The sequence below is a fragment of the Saccopteryx bilineata genome, chromosome 5 (genome assembly GCF_036850765.1).
Source record: "Saccopteryx bilineata isolate mSacBil1 chromosome 5, mSacBil1_pri_phased_curated, whole genome shotgun sequence".
Lineage (NCBI taxonomy): Eukaryota > Metazoa > Chordata > Mammalia > Chiroptera > Emballonuridae > Saccopteryx > Saccopteryx bilineata.
The window spans coordinates 183,337,922-183,352,686 of NC_089494.1; the positions used below are offsets into that span (position 1 = coordinate 183,337,922).

The 14,765-nt window shown below is 35.8% G+C and overlaps 1 protein-coding gene across 5 annotated transcripts in view; it reads right to left on the bottom strand.

Moving 5' to 3' along the window:
* RAP1GDS1 (Rap1 GTPase-GDP dissociation stimulator 1) overlaps window positions 1-14,765 on the bottom strand; it is a 151,130-nt gene that overhangs the window by 123,528 nt on the left and 12,837 nt on the right. For 4 of the 5 annotated variants that reach the window (XR_010731920.1, XM_066280257.1, XM_066280255.1 and 1 more), the window contains exon 2: window positions 5,520-5,630. Coding sequence is in view for 4 of the 5 variants with exons in the window: in XM_066280257.1 (XP_066136354.1) it covers window positions 5,520-5,630 (111 nt within the window). In the remaining variant the exon portion in view is untranslated. The remainder of the gene's footprint in view (window positions 1-5,519; window positions 5,631-14,765) is intronic. The other variant, XM_066280254.1, reaches the window with a different exon arrangement.

Sequence of the window (14,765 nt, forward strand, 5' to 3'; positions counted from 1 at the left end):
GTTTCATAGGGTTCTGTGTTCTTTTTAAGTATCCTCCTCTTGATTTCCCAATAGCCAGTGCTCGTATAGAATCTAAAACCAGATCGAGAATATATTTTCCCATCAAAGTAGAATCTTTTCTTTCTAAAGGCTATTTTAACTGTGTGCTATCTCCCCTGAGCTCCAGGTTCAACCCAGTCCCTTCTCACGTTTTCCACGTCAGTCTCTGCAGTCTTCACTGACCACTCTCAAAATGGGCTCTGAGCTGAGTAGGCTCTATTTGTTTATTTATTTCTCTCCCAAATAATCTGTAGTTCTTAGTATGTCTCCTAGTTATGCTGGAGGAATAGGCTATGGTTAGTTAGTTTTATTTGATCTTTGTTGATCTGTATATATTTTTAATAAATGTTTGGAAAAATTAATATTTAGGTAGCTGTCACTATTCTATGGCAATTCAGGAATTTCAATTCATCAATAGTTGTGAATATTTTTTAGTTGAACATTTTCTCTAGTTTACCCTAGTCTCCTCTATTCTTCAAATACTATACATGGTGGACAAAAGTAGGTTTACAGTTGTGAATACGTGAAACAGTTAATAAAGTCACTGTAATAACCTTAACCTGCATGTCTTTTTCCATATGAATAACTGTAAACCTACTTTTGCCCACCTCTGCACTTATTCAAGAAAAACTGATCCTTTGATAATTTATGATTATACCAGTCATAAGTCCTCCTGGATAATACACATGATAACTAAAAGTCATGTGATATAAAATTATGTGAAGTAAGTGAACAATATAATGAATCAGTTTGCAAAAGAAGCATATTACTTCTATGTTATATTTGATAACTGAGGGTAAAAAGTGAAATCTAGGTATTACTATGAAAGAATTCAGTAATATAATTTTTTATTTATACTAAAAAAGCAGCAACTTTTCATGTTCAGTGATTGCAGATTTAGCATGGCCATTGAAAAACAGTTGATCATAAGTTTTAAAATTTCCTGCTTAAGAAATAATTTTAGTACCTAGCAGTAAATCTATTCAAAATATTAAAGGCACAAAGCAGACTAAAAACAAAATGATAATAGAATACTCGTACTATTAGAGAAGATTCATAGAGTAACCTACATTAGCAACTTGTATACACCAGTGGTTTGCAACCACTAGTCCACGGACTGGTGCCAGTGTGTGAGAGAGTTAACCACCATGATGTTGTAGGGTGGTTAACACTTAGGTGGATCAGCACAGTATTTCTGGCAGACCAGCACCATTTGGTGAGCCCGCAGCTGAAAAACACTGGTGTACATACTTTGGTATGCTTAGGATTACAGCCTAGAAAAGAGCCAAAAATCAATATAAGGGCTAAAAAATAAGCAAAGAATTCAACAGGGAGATGACTACTATGATACAAAGTTACAAGTGTGGAACTAAGTAGTAAATACTTTTTTTAAAGACAAGTAAATGCATTCTCTCACAGGGCTGTTCTATAGAAAATAAACAAGTATGTGATTCTTGTATGAAACAGGAACTGTCTGTCATCAGGCAATTAACTAAACAAAGTTAAAGTACAAAAGTAAATGAGGCGATAAGACAGGAAAACAACCTAACCCTGAAGAAAAAGAATTTAAAACTGTACTGGTTATCACGTTGACACGGCTTTTTGGTCCTCTAGCAATTCAACATGGTCCTCAGGCTCTTATTATGAAACAGAATTTGTATAATAAATGGAGTGTTCATTTTTCTTGTCCGTGGGCCTTTGATTTATGATAGTTTGTCTTACAACATGATTCAGATGTCATACTCTCTAAAGACAAGTCCTATCTTAATGTTTAGAGATAAACATAGGAGGCATATTGTTTTAATTTTCAAATAAGTATGAAATAGAATAACCATACTACAATTTAGCAAGCACTTACTGACAATCTTCTAACTAGTCTCTGAATCATAAAAGACCAGAATAAACAGAAGCCGATTTCTTGGCTGGTAGCCTTCATATATTTACTAAAAACATTTTAAAACTGAGATCTGAAGTATTTATATGAGACAATAAATGCTTCTACATTAATTTAGATATTCATCCTAAAGATTTACACAAATGCTTGGTTAAATAAAATATTTTCCATAAAATCTAACAAGTATTCAAATTTTATATTCTTGTCTCTTAAGATTCTGACACATATACTATATTTAATGTTACCAAAACAAAAAAGAAAATCACTCTGAAATCACATATCAAAGTAAAAATTCTAATTTCAGATTATAATCATTTGTAATGTACAATTCAAATATTCTCATTTCCCACAGTACAGAATTTAAAAGCAAAATTTCTTTCCTTTCAGAACTGTCCTTTCCAATGACAGGTTAATAGAGTATAAAACAGAACTTTGAAAAGAAATAGAACTTTTAAGTTTAGCTTTCTATTACATGCAATACACCTTATATTTGGATAAAATGGAGAAATCATTCTTTTTTGATCAGGTGCAAACAGTGATATTTTTAGTTAAAATACCTGACACTAAGGAAGAATTATGAAACAAAAAAGTCCCTGTCTAAAAGACAATGTAAGAGTACAGATTCATTTCAGTTAGATGTTTTATAATTTTACCTTTCAGAGGACAGTAGCTATGGAACCACCACTTAATTCAGGGATGTAAGAACAACTGTAGAAAATAAATTATCTTATTGATATTTTTACTTTTTCTCGTTTAAAAACCAGATGCTAATTTTATAAAGTATATAAAATTAAATACCTATAAAATAAATATATCAGTCTATTGCACAAGAGAAAAAATGGTTTCCATATTATCTTTCTCTTTAATGGTAAGAATTTGAAACTATTTTTGTAAAACAGCAAATATTCAAGGAATAATATTAAAATCTAGCTCCTTGAAACAATTTCCCATTCAATAAACTCAGCAAAAAGCTGTGCTTTACTCAGAATGTAACTTTTAATTTTGTAACCTAAGAGTTTCAATCCAAACTTTGATTCTACCAGAACAAAGCAAGTAATATTATAGGGTCTGTTTCCTTATCTTTTTTTTTTCCCCTGAAGTGAGAAGTTGGGAAGGCAGAGAGACAGACTCCCGTATACGGCTGACAGGGATCCACCCGACATGCCCACTAGGGGGCAATGCTCTGCCCATCTGGGGCCAACCACAGCCATTCTAGCGCCTGAGGCAGAGGCCATGGAGCCATCCTCAGTGCCTGGGGAGATCCTTTGCTCCAATGGAGCCTTGGCTGCAGGAGTGGAAGAGAGAGAGAGAAAGGAGAGGGGAAAGGGTGGAGAAGCAGATGGGCGCTTGTCCTGTGTGCCCTGCCTGGGGATTGAATTTGGGATTTTACACATCGGGCCGATGTTCTACCCCTGAGCCAACCAGCCGAGGCCTTGTTTCCTTATCTTTTAAATACCTCCTCAAGAACTATTGAAAAGATTAAATAACAGATAAAGTGCCAACTCAGGTGCTGAGTACACAGTAGGTGCTCAATCAATGATAAATTCCACTCTTAAGTCAGAGACTGAACATCTGCATGAGCTCCCTCTTCCTCTGTCCAATTCATTTGTGTCAGTAATCTTAAATGTAGGGACATAATTTTTTTTAATTATAAAATGTTTTATTCTATTGATTTCAGAGAGAGGAAGGAAGAGAGCATAAGAGAGACAGGAACATCTATTCTTGTATGTGCTCTCACCAGGGACTGAACTGGCAACCTCTGTGCTTTGGAAGCAATGCTCCAACCAACTGAGCTAGCCAGCCAGGGCATGATATAGATTTTGATATAAATATTTAAAAAGATATATTCCTTTTGTTCCCTTCCTGGGAACAAGAATAGTGGAGTTTACTGTTTTTATTAACACCTTATGGCTATTTTGCCTTAATATTTGATGATATGCAAGTTCAAGACCATTTTCAATAAATGAGTTCTATGAATAAGTCTCCAATGGGTCTGAAATTTAACCCAACTATACATTTCTCAATATTTCTTGAATCAGTTCTTTAAAAGGTTATAAACTTTTCCTTCCTTTTTTCATTTATCTTCTTCATCTCTCTGTCTATTGGTCTTCTCAGGGGAGGACTGAGCAACCCTCCACACATAACGAATGACACTGCCTCTATGTCCTTCAGCTCCTGAAAAAACAACCCTAGATCATTCCATCTTTTTCTAACAGAGAATAAACTGTACAATTAAAAACAAAAGGTTATATTAAAATAATCAAAAAAACTGAACGTGAGATACTCAATTTACTTAGACTAATTACATAATTATATAAATGTTTATATAGATGTATATGAAAATCAAATTATCACATGGTTTTTCTAGTCCTCCAGACCAGTATAATCCACAAGAGCTTTCTGTGATCATAGAAACCATTTTAATCTGCAATGCCCAAAACCATAGTCATTAGCTAAATATAGCTATTGAAAAGTTAGACCAAAGAACTTAATTTTTAATTTAATTTTAGTTTTAAATAGCTACATGTATCTACTACGACGGGTAACACAGCCTTGGACTCTTCTGTTCTCTTTACCATAGTGAGCCTTATCCAGATGCTCTCACTGAATTCCTTGTTATATGCTTTCTCTGTTATCTCTAAAATCAAAAGAAAGAGAATTACTAAATAAAAATTTTAAAGCTAGCTTTAAAATGTGTTTTGATGAAAAGTACTAAAATCAATTGTTTTAGATTTTCTAATCAGTTTACTAAAAAAATAAAATAAAAAAGAAGTTACACATACATCTGTAAATGCTTCGAAGTGAAACTTTGAACAATATATACTTTCTCCTGAATTCTTTGTCAGGTAACAATTAGTCCCAGGATAAGATACAAACAAGAAGTTTACAGCACAAACCATAGCACAACCATGCAGAAATAAGGGAAAAAATGAGAATCATTCTATACCTGTATCCTCACTGTGAGAATATAGAAATTAAAGAATAAAAATGTGATGGATCAAATGCAACAATACAATGTGTTTGTTAAGAGCTGTATAATTTATATCTGTAGTATTATTAACCATATCACCAAAGATCAAGTCTTACTTCAATTTTAAGGGACTTTTAGATGACTACTAATGGTTCTTTATAATTAAATCTAAACATATACATTATTTGAAGTAAAATTATTAAAAAGGTGGTGATAAGATCTCAGAAAAAAAATTAGGTCTTTTAAGCTCCCTCTGTTTCTCCTCCCTAGTCTCCCCACATATAAACACAGTCTTTTTTTAAAGAGCGAATGTAGGTGTTAAGAAAAACAATTATGATGCTTATCTGTTAGGAATGAAATAATGGCCTCTCTCTAGACACATTATTAATGCCATTACCACCACCAATCAATTCCTCCTTTCTTCGGCTTTTACCACCTTGCGGGTGGAGATGTGGGGTAGGAAGGTGGAACATGTAAAGCAACCTCAGTATTCAGACATAGGATTATAAAGAATTCAAGTTATGTAAGTGCAAGTTATACGATATACTACATACCAATTTCTGAATGACTGCTGATCTTTCTGTTTGGCATTTGAGTTAATATAATGAAACTTACTATTTTGAGCCAGGGCTTGAAGCAGACAATCCAAGCATCCTTCTAAACTATCCTCAGTTCTGTCAACAGCTGTTATCTTCAGCTTCTTCAAGGTATCACTGAGATTATCTGCTTATAGAAAAAATAATAATAATCAGAAACCTCACTAACCATATGGCAATCATGAACAACAGTTACCACTAACAAGCAAAGGGCTCTCATTATAGTGAATTAATATCCACATACATTCCAGAATAGCAATGGACTGTACTATTACAAATTTTATCAATTTAAGTATGAAATATTCACTCTGTATATACGTTAAGATACCAGAAATATTCCATAGACTGCCAAAGAACATCTTTTTCAGCACTCTTATACCTTATTTTGCTTGTTCAGGAAATTAGCCATGTTTAATAAAAAAAAAAAAAAAAAAAACCCAAAAAATTAAAGTTCCACAAAAAACTTTATAGCTTAGCAAATATTTTGTTTCATTTTACATTTCCTTTGTTGTATTTTAAAGACATAAAATAAAAATGAAAGGTTAGAAATATTTCAAAATCATATGACTTAAAATGATATAATGTCTAACCATATAACCTACTTTAACACTGCCATTTGAAAAACACTTCAAGTCAAAATATTGCTTTAAACCAAAACATGTACATTATGGATTAAAAAACAAGCCTTATCTCCTTATTTATATTTGGATTTCTCTAGACAATAGATTATCAAAAACTCTTTACATTATTAAAAATTATTCAGAATCTCAGTTTTTTTATATCAATTAATTCTGCTGGTATTTGACATACTAAAAATTAAAACTGAGATTTTTTTAAGATTTTAGTTAATTTATTTAAATCTAACAAGTATAAACTATTATCTGTTACATATTTTAATAAAAAACATGGAGAAGGTGGTATTTTTTAAATTTATTAAATTTATTGGGCTTTCACTGGTTAATAAAATTATATAGCTATCAAGTATACATTTCTATCATATAATACATCGTCTACATATTGTATTGTACTGTGTTCACCAGCCAGTCATCTCCTTCTGTCACTATATATACATCTGACCCCCGTCACCTGTTTCTACCGCCCAGCTCCCTTTCCCTGTGGTAACCATTATAATGTTGTCTGTGTCTACAAGTTTCTGGTTCTCTTCTTTGTTCATTTGTTTTTAGCTTTATAACCAACATGAGTGAAATCATATGGTTTTTAACTTTTCCCATCTGATTTATTTCACTTAGCATGATACTCTGAGTCTATCCATGTTGTCACAAGTGGCAGTATGTCATCTTTTCTTATGGCTGAGCAGTATTCCATTGTATATATGCAACACAGTAAGAAGGTGGTATTTTTCTATAAATCTCCATAACGTCTGCCTTAATAGAAGAAGATAGTGGATTCTCATATCTGCTTCTATACTCAATCTTTTATAATTTGTTGTTTTGGTTGAATAGATGAAGAAAATTCAGCCTCGTCACACATATACACAGTTAAAAAGCAGGAGAGTACTCTAATAGCCTTTTCAGATAATCGTGGATATTCTTTGACACCACACCAAAACATAACAAATGGTAGTTTTTTAAAGGTTAGCTGCCATGTAAAATCTGAAACAATAATATGCACGTTTCCAACTCTTACATTAAAATCCACTGGTCTCCACCTGACCTGTGGTGGTGCAGTGGGTAAAAGCATCAACCTGAAACGCTGAGGGCACTGGTTTGAAACTCCAGGCTTCCCTGGTCAAGGCACATATGGGAGTTGATGCTTCCTGCTCCTCTATCCCTTCTCTATCTGTCCCTGTCTCCTCTCTCTAAAATGAATAAATAAAATTAAAAAAATAATAATAAATTTTTTTTAAATCCACTGGTCTCCTGCATTTTAAATCTTTTATGCAAAATATTTATCAACACATTTGGTTAAAAAATTAGTCAAAGTTATGCATACCTTTCAAATATTGATACATTTCATTGTGCTATTTTAAAATACCATATTTGTTAATATCACCAATATTATTAAAAGACTCCTTTAGTACTGGGAACCCATCAAGCTCAAGGTGATACAAGTTTACCAAAATTCTAATTTTTTAAAAATCTTAAAAACTCCAATTTTATCACGGGCAACAAATACAATCAGCTGTGAAATGTCAAATTCACCTCACTCATTTGTGAGAAAAATGTCTGCCAAATATGAAAAAACTGGTTGGTCTCTTAGTTCTTTAAAATAAAAAGTGTTATTCTTGAAAAAAAAAGTACCTCAGTCAGCTCACAACTCAAACAATAACACGAGGGCTTGTCTTCCAAATAACCACCCAACTTTGCAATGTAATAAAAGTGTTTCATACATACTTCCCTTAGCTGTGCATTTATTGATTGCTTCTTATCCATGCCCTGACTAGGGATTGAACCCCACAACTTCTGGTGAGCTGGGTTATATGTACTTCTTACTTCATCAAATATATAGATTTTTTTAATAAATAAATTTTTATTAATTTTAATGGGGTGACATCAATAAATCAGGGTACATATATTCAAAGAAAACATGTCCAGGTTATCTTGTCATTCAAGTATGTTGCATGCCCATCACCCAAAGTCAGATTGTCCTCCATCACCTTCTATCTAGTTTTCTTTGTGCCCCTCCCCCTCCCCCTCTCCCTCTTCCCCTCCCCCCTCCCAACCACCACACTCTTGTCCATGTCTCTTAGTCTCGTTTTTATGTCCCACCAATGTATGGAATCATGCAATTCTTGTTTTTTTCTGATTTACTTATTTCACTCCATATAATGTTATCAAGATCCCATCATTTTGTTGTAAATGATCCGATGTCATCATTTCTTATGGCTGAGTAGTATACCATAGTGTATATGTGCCACATCTTCTTTATCCAGTCTTCTATTTTTTTTTACAGTGATTAAAGCCTTTAAGCAAACTCTTAGCCAATACAGCAAGAATCCATAAAAGAGTAGTGTCCTTAACATGTTCACCAAGTCCACATTGGCACCAACACCATTCCAAAACCCTGCAAATGCAACCCAACCCCAGTTCAGTCTGTTAGGAGCTGTCACAAAAAGCAGGAGTCCAGGAAAAGTCCTCATGGCACTGGAATTGTCACAATTCTATACTCAGCAGCAAATATATAGAATATTTTTAATGTGTACACAAAGGTTGAGATTTTTTTTTTTTTTGTATTTTTCTGAAGTGAGAAGCAGGGAGGCAGAGACACACTCCCACATGTGCCTGACTGGAATCCACACAGCATGTCCACTAGAGGGCGTTGCTCCGCTGCAGCTGGAGCCATTCTAGCGCCTGAGGCAGAGGCCACAGAGCCATCCTCAGTGCCCAGGCCAACTTTGCTCCAATGGAGCCTTCGCTGTGGGAGGGGAAGAGAGAGACAGAGAGGAAGGAGAAGGGGAAGGGTAGAGAAGCAGATGGGCGCTTCTCCTGTGTGCCCTGGCTGGGAATTGAACCTGGATTTCCACATGCTGGGCCAATGCACTACCACTGAGCCATATGGTCAGGGCCCAAAGGTTGAGATTTTTAAACTTTTTTCCTGCTTTGTTATGGACATTATGTGAAACCAGTATGTTTTATTTCAAGAATATTTTGTTGAAAAATACCGTAACTACTAGTACAGTCTGGTGATACTACTTCCCTGATTCACACCGACTACAGCATTGGCAGTTTTTCACCCAGAACTGCTTTTGCACCATTATCAGTCCAAATGTCAACACAGTGAAAAAGACAAATGATGTTTTAATGGTATTACAAAAAGGGTTTTGACCTCACAGATATCTCATAGGATACCAAGGAGCCCCACCCCAGCATGCTGCTCTCATATCAGAATTTCAGGCCTTTTCTTACTTCCAAGTAAGGTATACATTTTAATAGACTTTTGTGCATCACCAGCTCACAACAATATTAAAAATGTAACAAAATCCTCTGTTATAACATGAGAAATAATCTACTGTCCATGTCAACCCAAGAAAAAGTAGCTGTAAACAGGTGTGTGAAAGCCTGACCCGTGGTGGCACAGTGGACCAAGGATCGACCTGGAGCACTGAGGTCGCGGCTCCAATCTCTGGGCTTGCCCAGTCAAGAAACATGTGGGAGTTGATGCTTCCTGCCCTCCCCCCTTCTCTCTCTCTTCTCTAAAATGAATAAAAATAATTTTTAAAAAAAGTAAGTGAAATAACACCAATATACCCTAGTGATGCCTAGCCTAACCAGTGACAAATTTAATAAACCTAACCCTACACTTTACTAAAAATCCCAGGGTATCACTCACAAACCAGGATTAATAGATTGTTATTTCCTTAGGAGGGGCTAGATAGTTCTGAAAAACTGATCTGTTACCTAAAGAAATAGAAAACTGTAAGTTTCTCTTCTATAAACTAAGAAGTTGTAGGGCGTAATATCTAAGATATACAATCTTATTAAATGGATATTAAGTTTACTATTCTGAAATAAAGTATAAATAATGTGTAATATCTAAGCTTACATTATTTAAATAAAAATTACTGCAACACTGAGGAAAAGTAAGATTTGTAACGCAAATTATAGCAATTCATCAAAATTTTCAGCCAATAAGTAATAAAAGCAGTTAAGACTTATTTAGTACTACCGACGTTGGCACCTGGGTCTTTTTAAAATTCTTTCCTTCCTTTACCCCACTCCCAATGCTCCTTGTCTGCCATCCCTTCCTCATCAAGTTTCAACCTAGATGTTACCACCCACAGATCATCTCTGCCCATTCTATGTCTTCCCTTCACCAACCCTCATTCTCTATCCCTGCATCCAACTTTCACAGCACTATCCACTATTTTTAATTTTTAAAAAAGATTAATTTTTACAGGGGGGGGGGCAGGAGGAGCAAGAAGTATCAACTCATAGTTGCTTCACTGTAGTTGTTCACTGACTGATTGTTGCTTGTCCTATGTGCCTTGACCAGGCAAGCCCAGGGTTTCAACCCAGCAGCCTCACCATTTCAAGTTGATGCTTTATCCTCTGCGCCTCCACAGGCCAGTGTTTAATTTTTAATATATGCTCCCCTAGTATATTTTATGGGGCATCTTGTTAGTTCCAGTAGTCCCCCACTTATCTAAGGTTTCACTTTTCAAGGGTTATCTGTGGTCAACTGTGGTCCAAAAATATTAAAACAAAAAAATCTAAAAATACACCACTGGTTAAGTTTTAAATTGCACCCCGTTCTGAGTAGCATGATAAAATTGTGTGCCTTCCCACTCAGTGCCACCCCAGACATGAATCATCCCCTTTGTCCAGGTGTCCACATCCTATACTCCTCATCCATTAGTCATGTATTACCCATCTCTGCTATCGTTATCAGCTGTCATGGAACCATTATTTTTATTAATAATGGCCCCAATGCACAAGAATCGTGGTGCTGGAAATTCACATGTGCCAAAGAGAAGCCGTAAAATGCTTCCTTTAATTGAAAAGGTGAGTATAGTACAGTAATATATTTTGATAGACACACACAAACTACATTCACATAACTTTTATTAGAGCATATTGTTACAATCGTTTATTATTGTTGTTGATGTGCCTAATTTATAAATTAAACTTTATCACAGTATGTATGTACAGGAGAAAAACATAATACATGTAGGGTTCAATACTATCCTCCATTTCAGATATCCACAGGGATCTTGGAACATATGCCCCTCAGATGTGTACTGGATAGTCCCTGTACCACACCTATCACTTGGCACATGAGAGTACCCAGTAAACATCTGTTAAATTAACTGAATAAAAAATAAATTTCTCATTTGCAGAAAGCTGTCAGGCTAACCTCCATCTGAAAAGAAAAAAAACACACCAGTAAACATTTATTCAGCAGGTAGTTCCCATTTTGATGAGTTTGAATAGTAATCTGTTTCTTACAGATACAATGTATCTTTCAGGTTTTATAACTGTTAGTTATTGTTACATAACAAACCACCCCAAACTTACTGACATAAAACAAAAGCCATTTTATGATGTTCCCACATTCTCTGAACCACGACTTCACAAAGGGAACATTAAGGATGACTTGTCTCTGCTCCGCCCTGAATAGAACCTCGATGCAATCTCAAAGTCTAATGGTGTCTGTCAGAGTGATTCAACAGCTGAGGCTGGCATCGTCTGAATCATCTGACAGTTCGTTCACTCACATGTCTGGTGACTGGTCTTGAAGGACTTGAAGGCTAGGACTGACCGCCTGATCTTAGGCCTCTCCATGAGGCTTAGTTTCCTCACAGCATGGCAGCTGCATGGTCTCAGACTTTCCGTGTTTCTAACAAACACAAGTGGAAGCAGCATTACCTTCTAAGATTGCGCCTAACAGATCAGGCATCACTTCCACAGCCTTCTATTTGATACCATTCACAAGCGTGCTCAAATCCAACAGGAAGAGAACTCCTCAACTCTCAATGGGGAGTATAAGAAGTTCTCGAAGAATATGTGGGGCAAGATATTGTTTGTGGCCATCTTTGGAAAATATAATTTGCTACAATAACTTCACACTCACTACATGATTTGGTTATAATAAGACAAATAGCATTATATCCTTTTATTGTTTTTTAACCCTAAATACAAAACTTCCCAAAATGACTGTATTTTCAGCCTTGGAAATAGACATAATTTATATGGATATTATTTTATGCAATATTTATATATACCTTGTGAAATAGGTGTTATCTGTATTTTGATAAGAAAGCTGAATTCAAAAGCTGAGTAACTTGTCCAGAAAGATAAGTGCTAAAGTTGAGATAAATCCAGATGTGTCTTCAAACCCCAAGATCTTTCTACTGAACAGGGAGTCTGCACAGTCCCATGTTAAATAAAACGGACGCAGATCTCATGAATATTAGAACTGCAAAGCAAGGGCTATCTGTATCTCACTACATACACATGTAAGCCATTCAAAAATGAATTTATAACATAATCATATTAGTTGTACTAGCTGACAACTGTCTGTAAATCTGAATGTCACACACATACACAAAAAAATCAGAGAAATGTACCAGGGAGTGCTCTCTGCTACAGTATATTAAGGGTGGTACAGTGCTGAGTACATATTCTAGGTTTCAGTAAGTATTTAACTGATTAAGTAAATGAATTCTAAGGAAAATTTCCAGGTCATAAGTAATAAGCACTTGTATAATTCAGAATAGCTGTACGAGGTGCAAAAAGGTAAATATGATCTATATTCTCATTTAAATTCTTCGGTGTCTGTTTTCTTTCTGGAATAATGGCCTTATCTCTGTTACTTATTTATATTATTCTTTATCTACCAGTTAGAAGTGAAGCTTTTAAAAAACGGAAAATGTGACTACTTGCATTATTTAGTTTTTCACTTTTTGTAATGCCTAATATGGTAGTCTTGTGTTTCAGATTTGACACGCTATGTACAAACCGTATAAAAGCCAGGAATGTCACACAGTGCAGTTACTCCTTCTTGGATCTTAACGCTATTCTCCTCAAAAATGCATTCTTGCAACTAAAGGAAATGAATCAGCTCGTGTGAATTTTCTGTCTTTGTTCTAAATAATTTTATTTTTGAGTCCAAATATCTTATAACTTTAAAGACATACAGACATTTGTATTTCTGTAGAGGATAAACATATCAATTTAAGTTTTGCTTTTTTTTACACTGATCAGTCTCATCTTAAATTACTTAAATCACCTTAGTTACTTAAGGAATCTTCAAAGAGGAATATTTTTCAGAACAGTTAAAGAAAATAGTGTTCTTTTTCTTTTTTTGTTGACAGAGAGGAACAGAGAGACAGGAAGCAGGAAGGGAGAGATGAGAAGCAGCAATTCTTCGCTGTGGCACCTTAGTTGTTCATTGATAGCTTTCTCATATGTGCCTTGACCGGAAGGCTACAGCCGATCAAGTGACCCCTTGCTCAAGCCAGCGACCTTGGGCCCAGGCTGGTGAGCCTTGCTCACACCAGATAAGCCCACACTCAAGCTGGTGACCCAGTGGGTTCGAATTTGGGTCCTCCACATTCCGACACCCTAGCCACTGTGCCACCGCCTGGTCAGGTAAAGAAAATAGTTTTTAATAAAATTACAAAGTTCTTGTTGAAAACAATCTTAAATGGTATGAGTTTCTGTTTTGAAAGCAATATTTTGTTAAATAAAATGATTATTGGTTTGTTTGTGTTTTCTGACTATGAAAAACAGAACCTCCACCCTTAAACTAGGGAACTTGTAATTTTTTTTGTTTTCTATCTTTCCGAAGTTAGAAGTGCGGAGGCAGTCAGACAGATACCCACATGCGCCCGACCAGGATCCACCTGGCATGCCCACCAGGGGGCGATGCTCTTCCCATCTGGGGCGTTGCTCTGTTGGGGCAGAGCCACTCTGGCACCTAAGGCAGAGGCCATGGAGCCATCCTCAGCGCCAGGGCCAACTTTGCTCCAATGGAGCCTTGGCTGCGGGAGGGGAAGAGAAAGAGAGAAAGGAGAGGGGGAACGGTGGAGAAGCAGATGGGTGCTTCTCCTGTGTGCCCTGACCGGGAATCGAACCTGGGACTTCCACACGCCGGGCCAACGCTATACTACAGGGCCAACTGGCCAGGACAGTATGTAACTATTTAAAATTATTTTATAAACGCTCTATAATTCTTTTTATATAAATTTAAAAAATAATTTAAAATCATGGGCGTTTATGTAATTCTTTTATACAATTATTTTAATAATTTTGTTCAATTCTTATGTTAGAAAATGTTTTCCAATATATAAGAAAATAATATTCTCAACCAACAATCCAGCAACCCTGCACTTTGATGACTTCTTAAAATGCCATGCCATCATTTTCCCTTGTATATACTGAATGCTTGAGGGCCAAAATAAAAAAAAAGAAATAATTAACAATAAAAATTTAAAAAGAGCCTGATCAGGCAGCGGCGCAGGAATAGAGCGTCGGACAGGGACGCAGAGGACCCAGGTTCAAAACTCTGAGGTCGCTGGCTTGAGCGCGGGCTCATTTGGTTTGAGCAAGGCTCACCAGGTTGAGCCCATGGTCACTGGCTCGAGCAAGGGGTCACTCTGTCTGTTGTAGCCCCCAGGTCAAGGCACATATGAGAAAGCAATCAATGAACTAAGGTGTCGCAATGAAAAACTGATGATTAATGCTTCTCATCTCTCTCCGTTCCTGTCTGTCCCTATCTGTCCCTCTCTCTGACTGACTCTGTCCCTGTAAAAAAAAAAAAAAAAAAAAAAAATCAGTTTAAATACGACTGATAACCATATCCC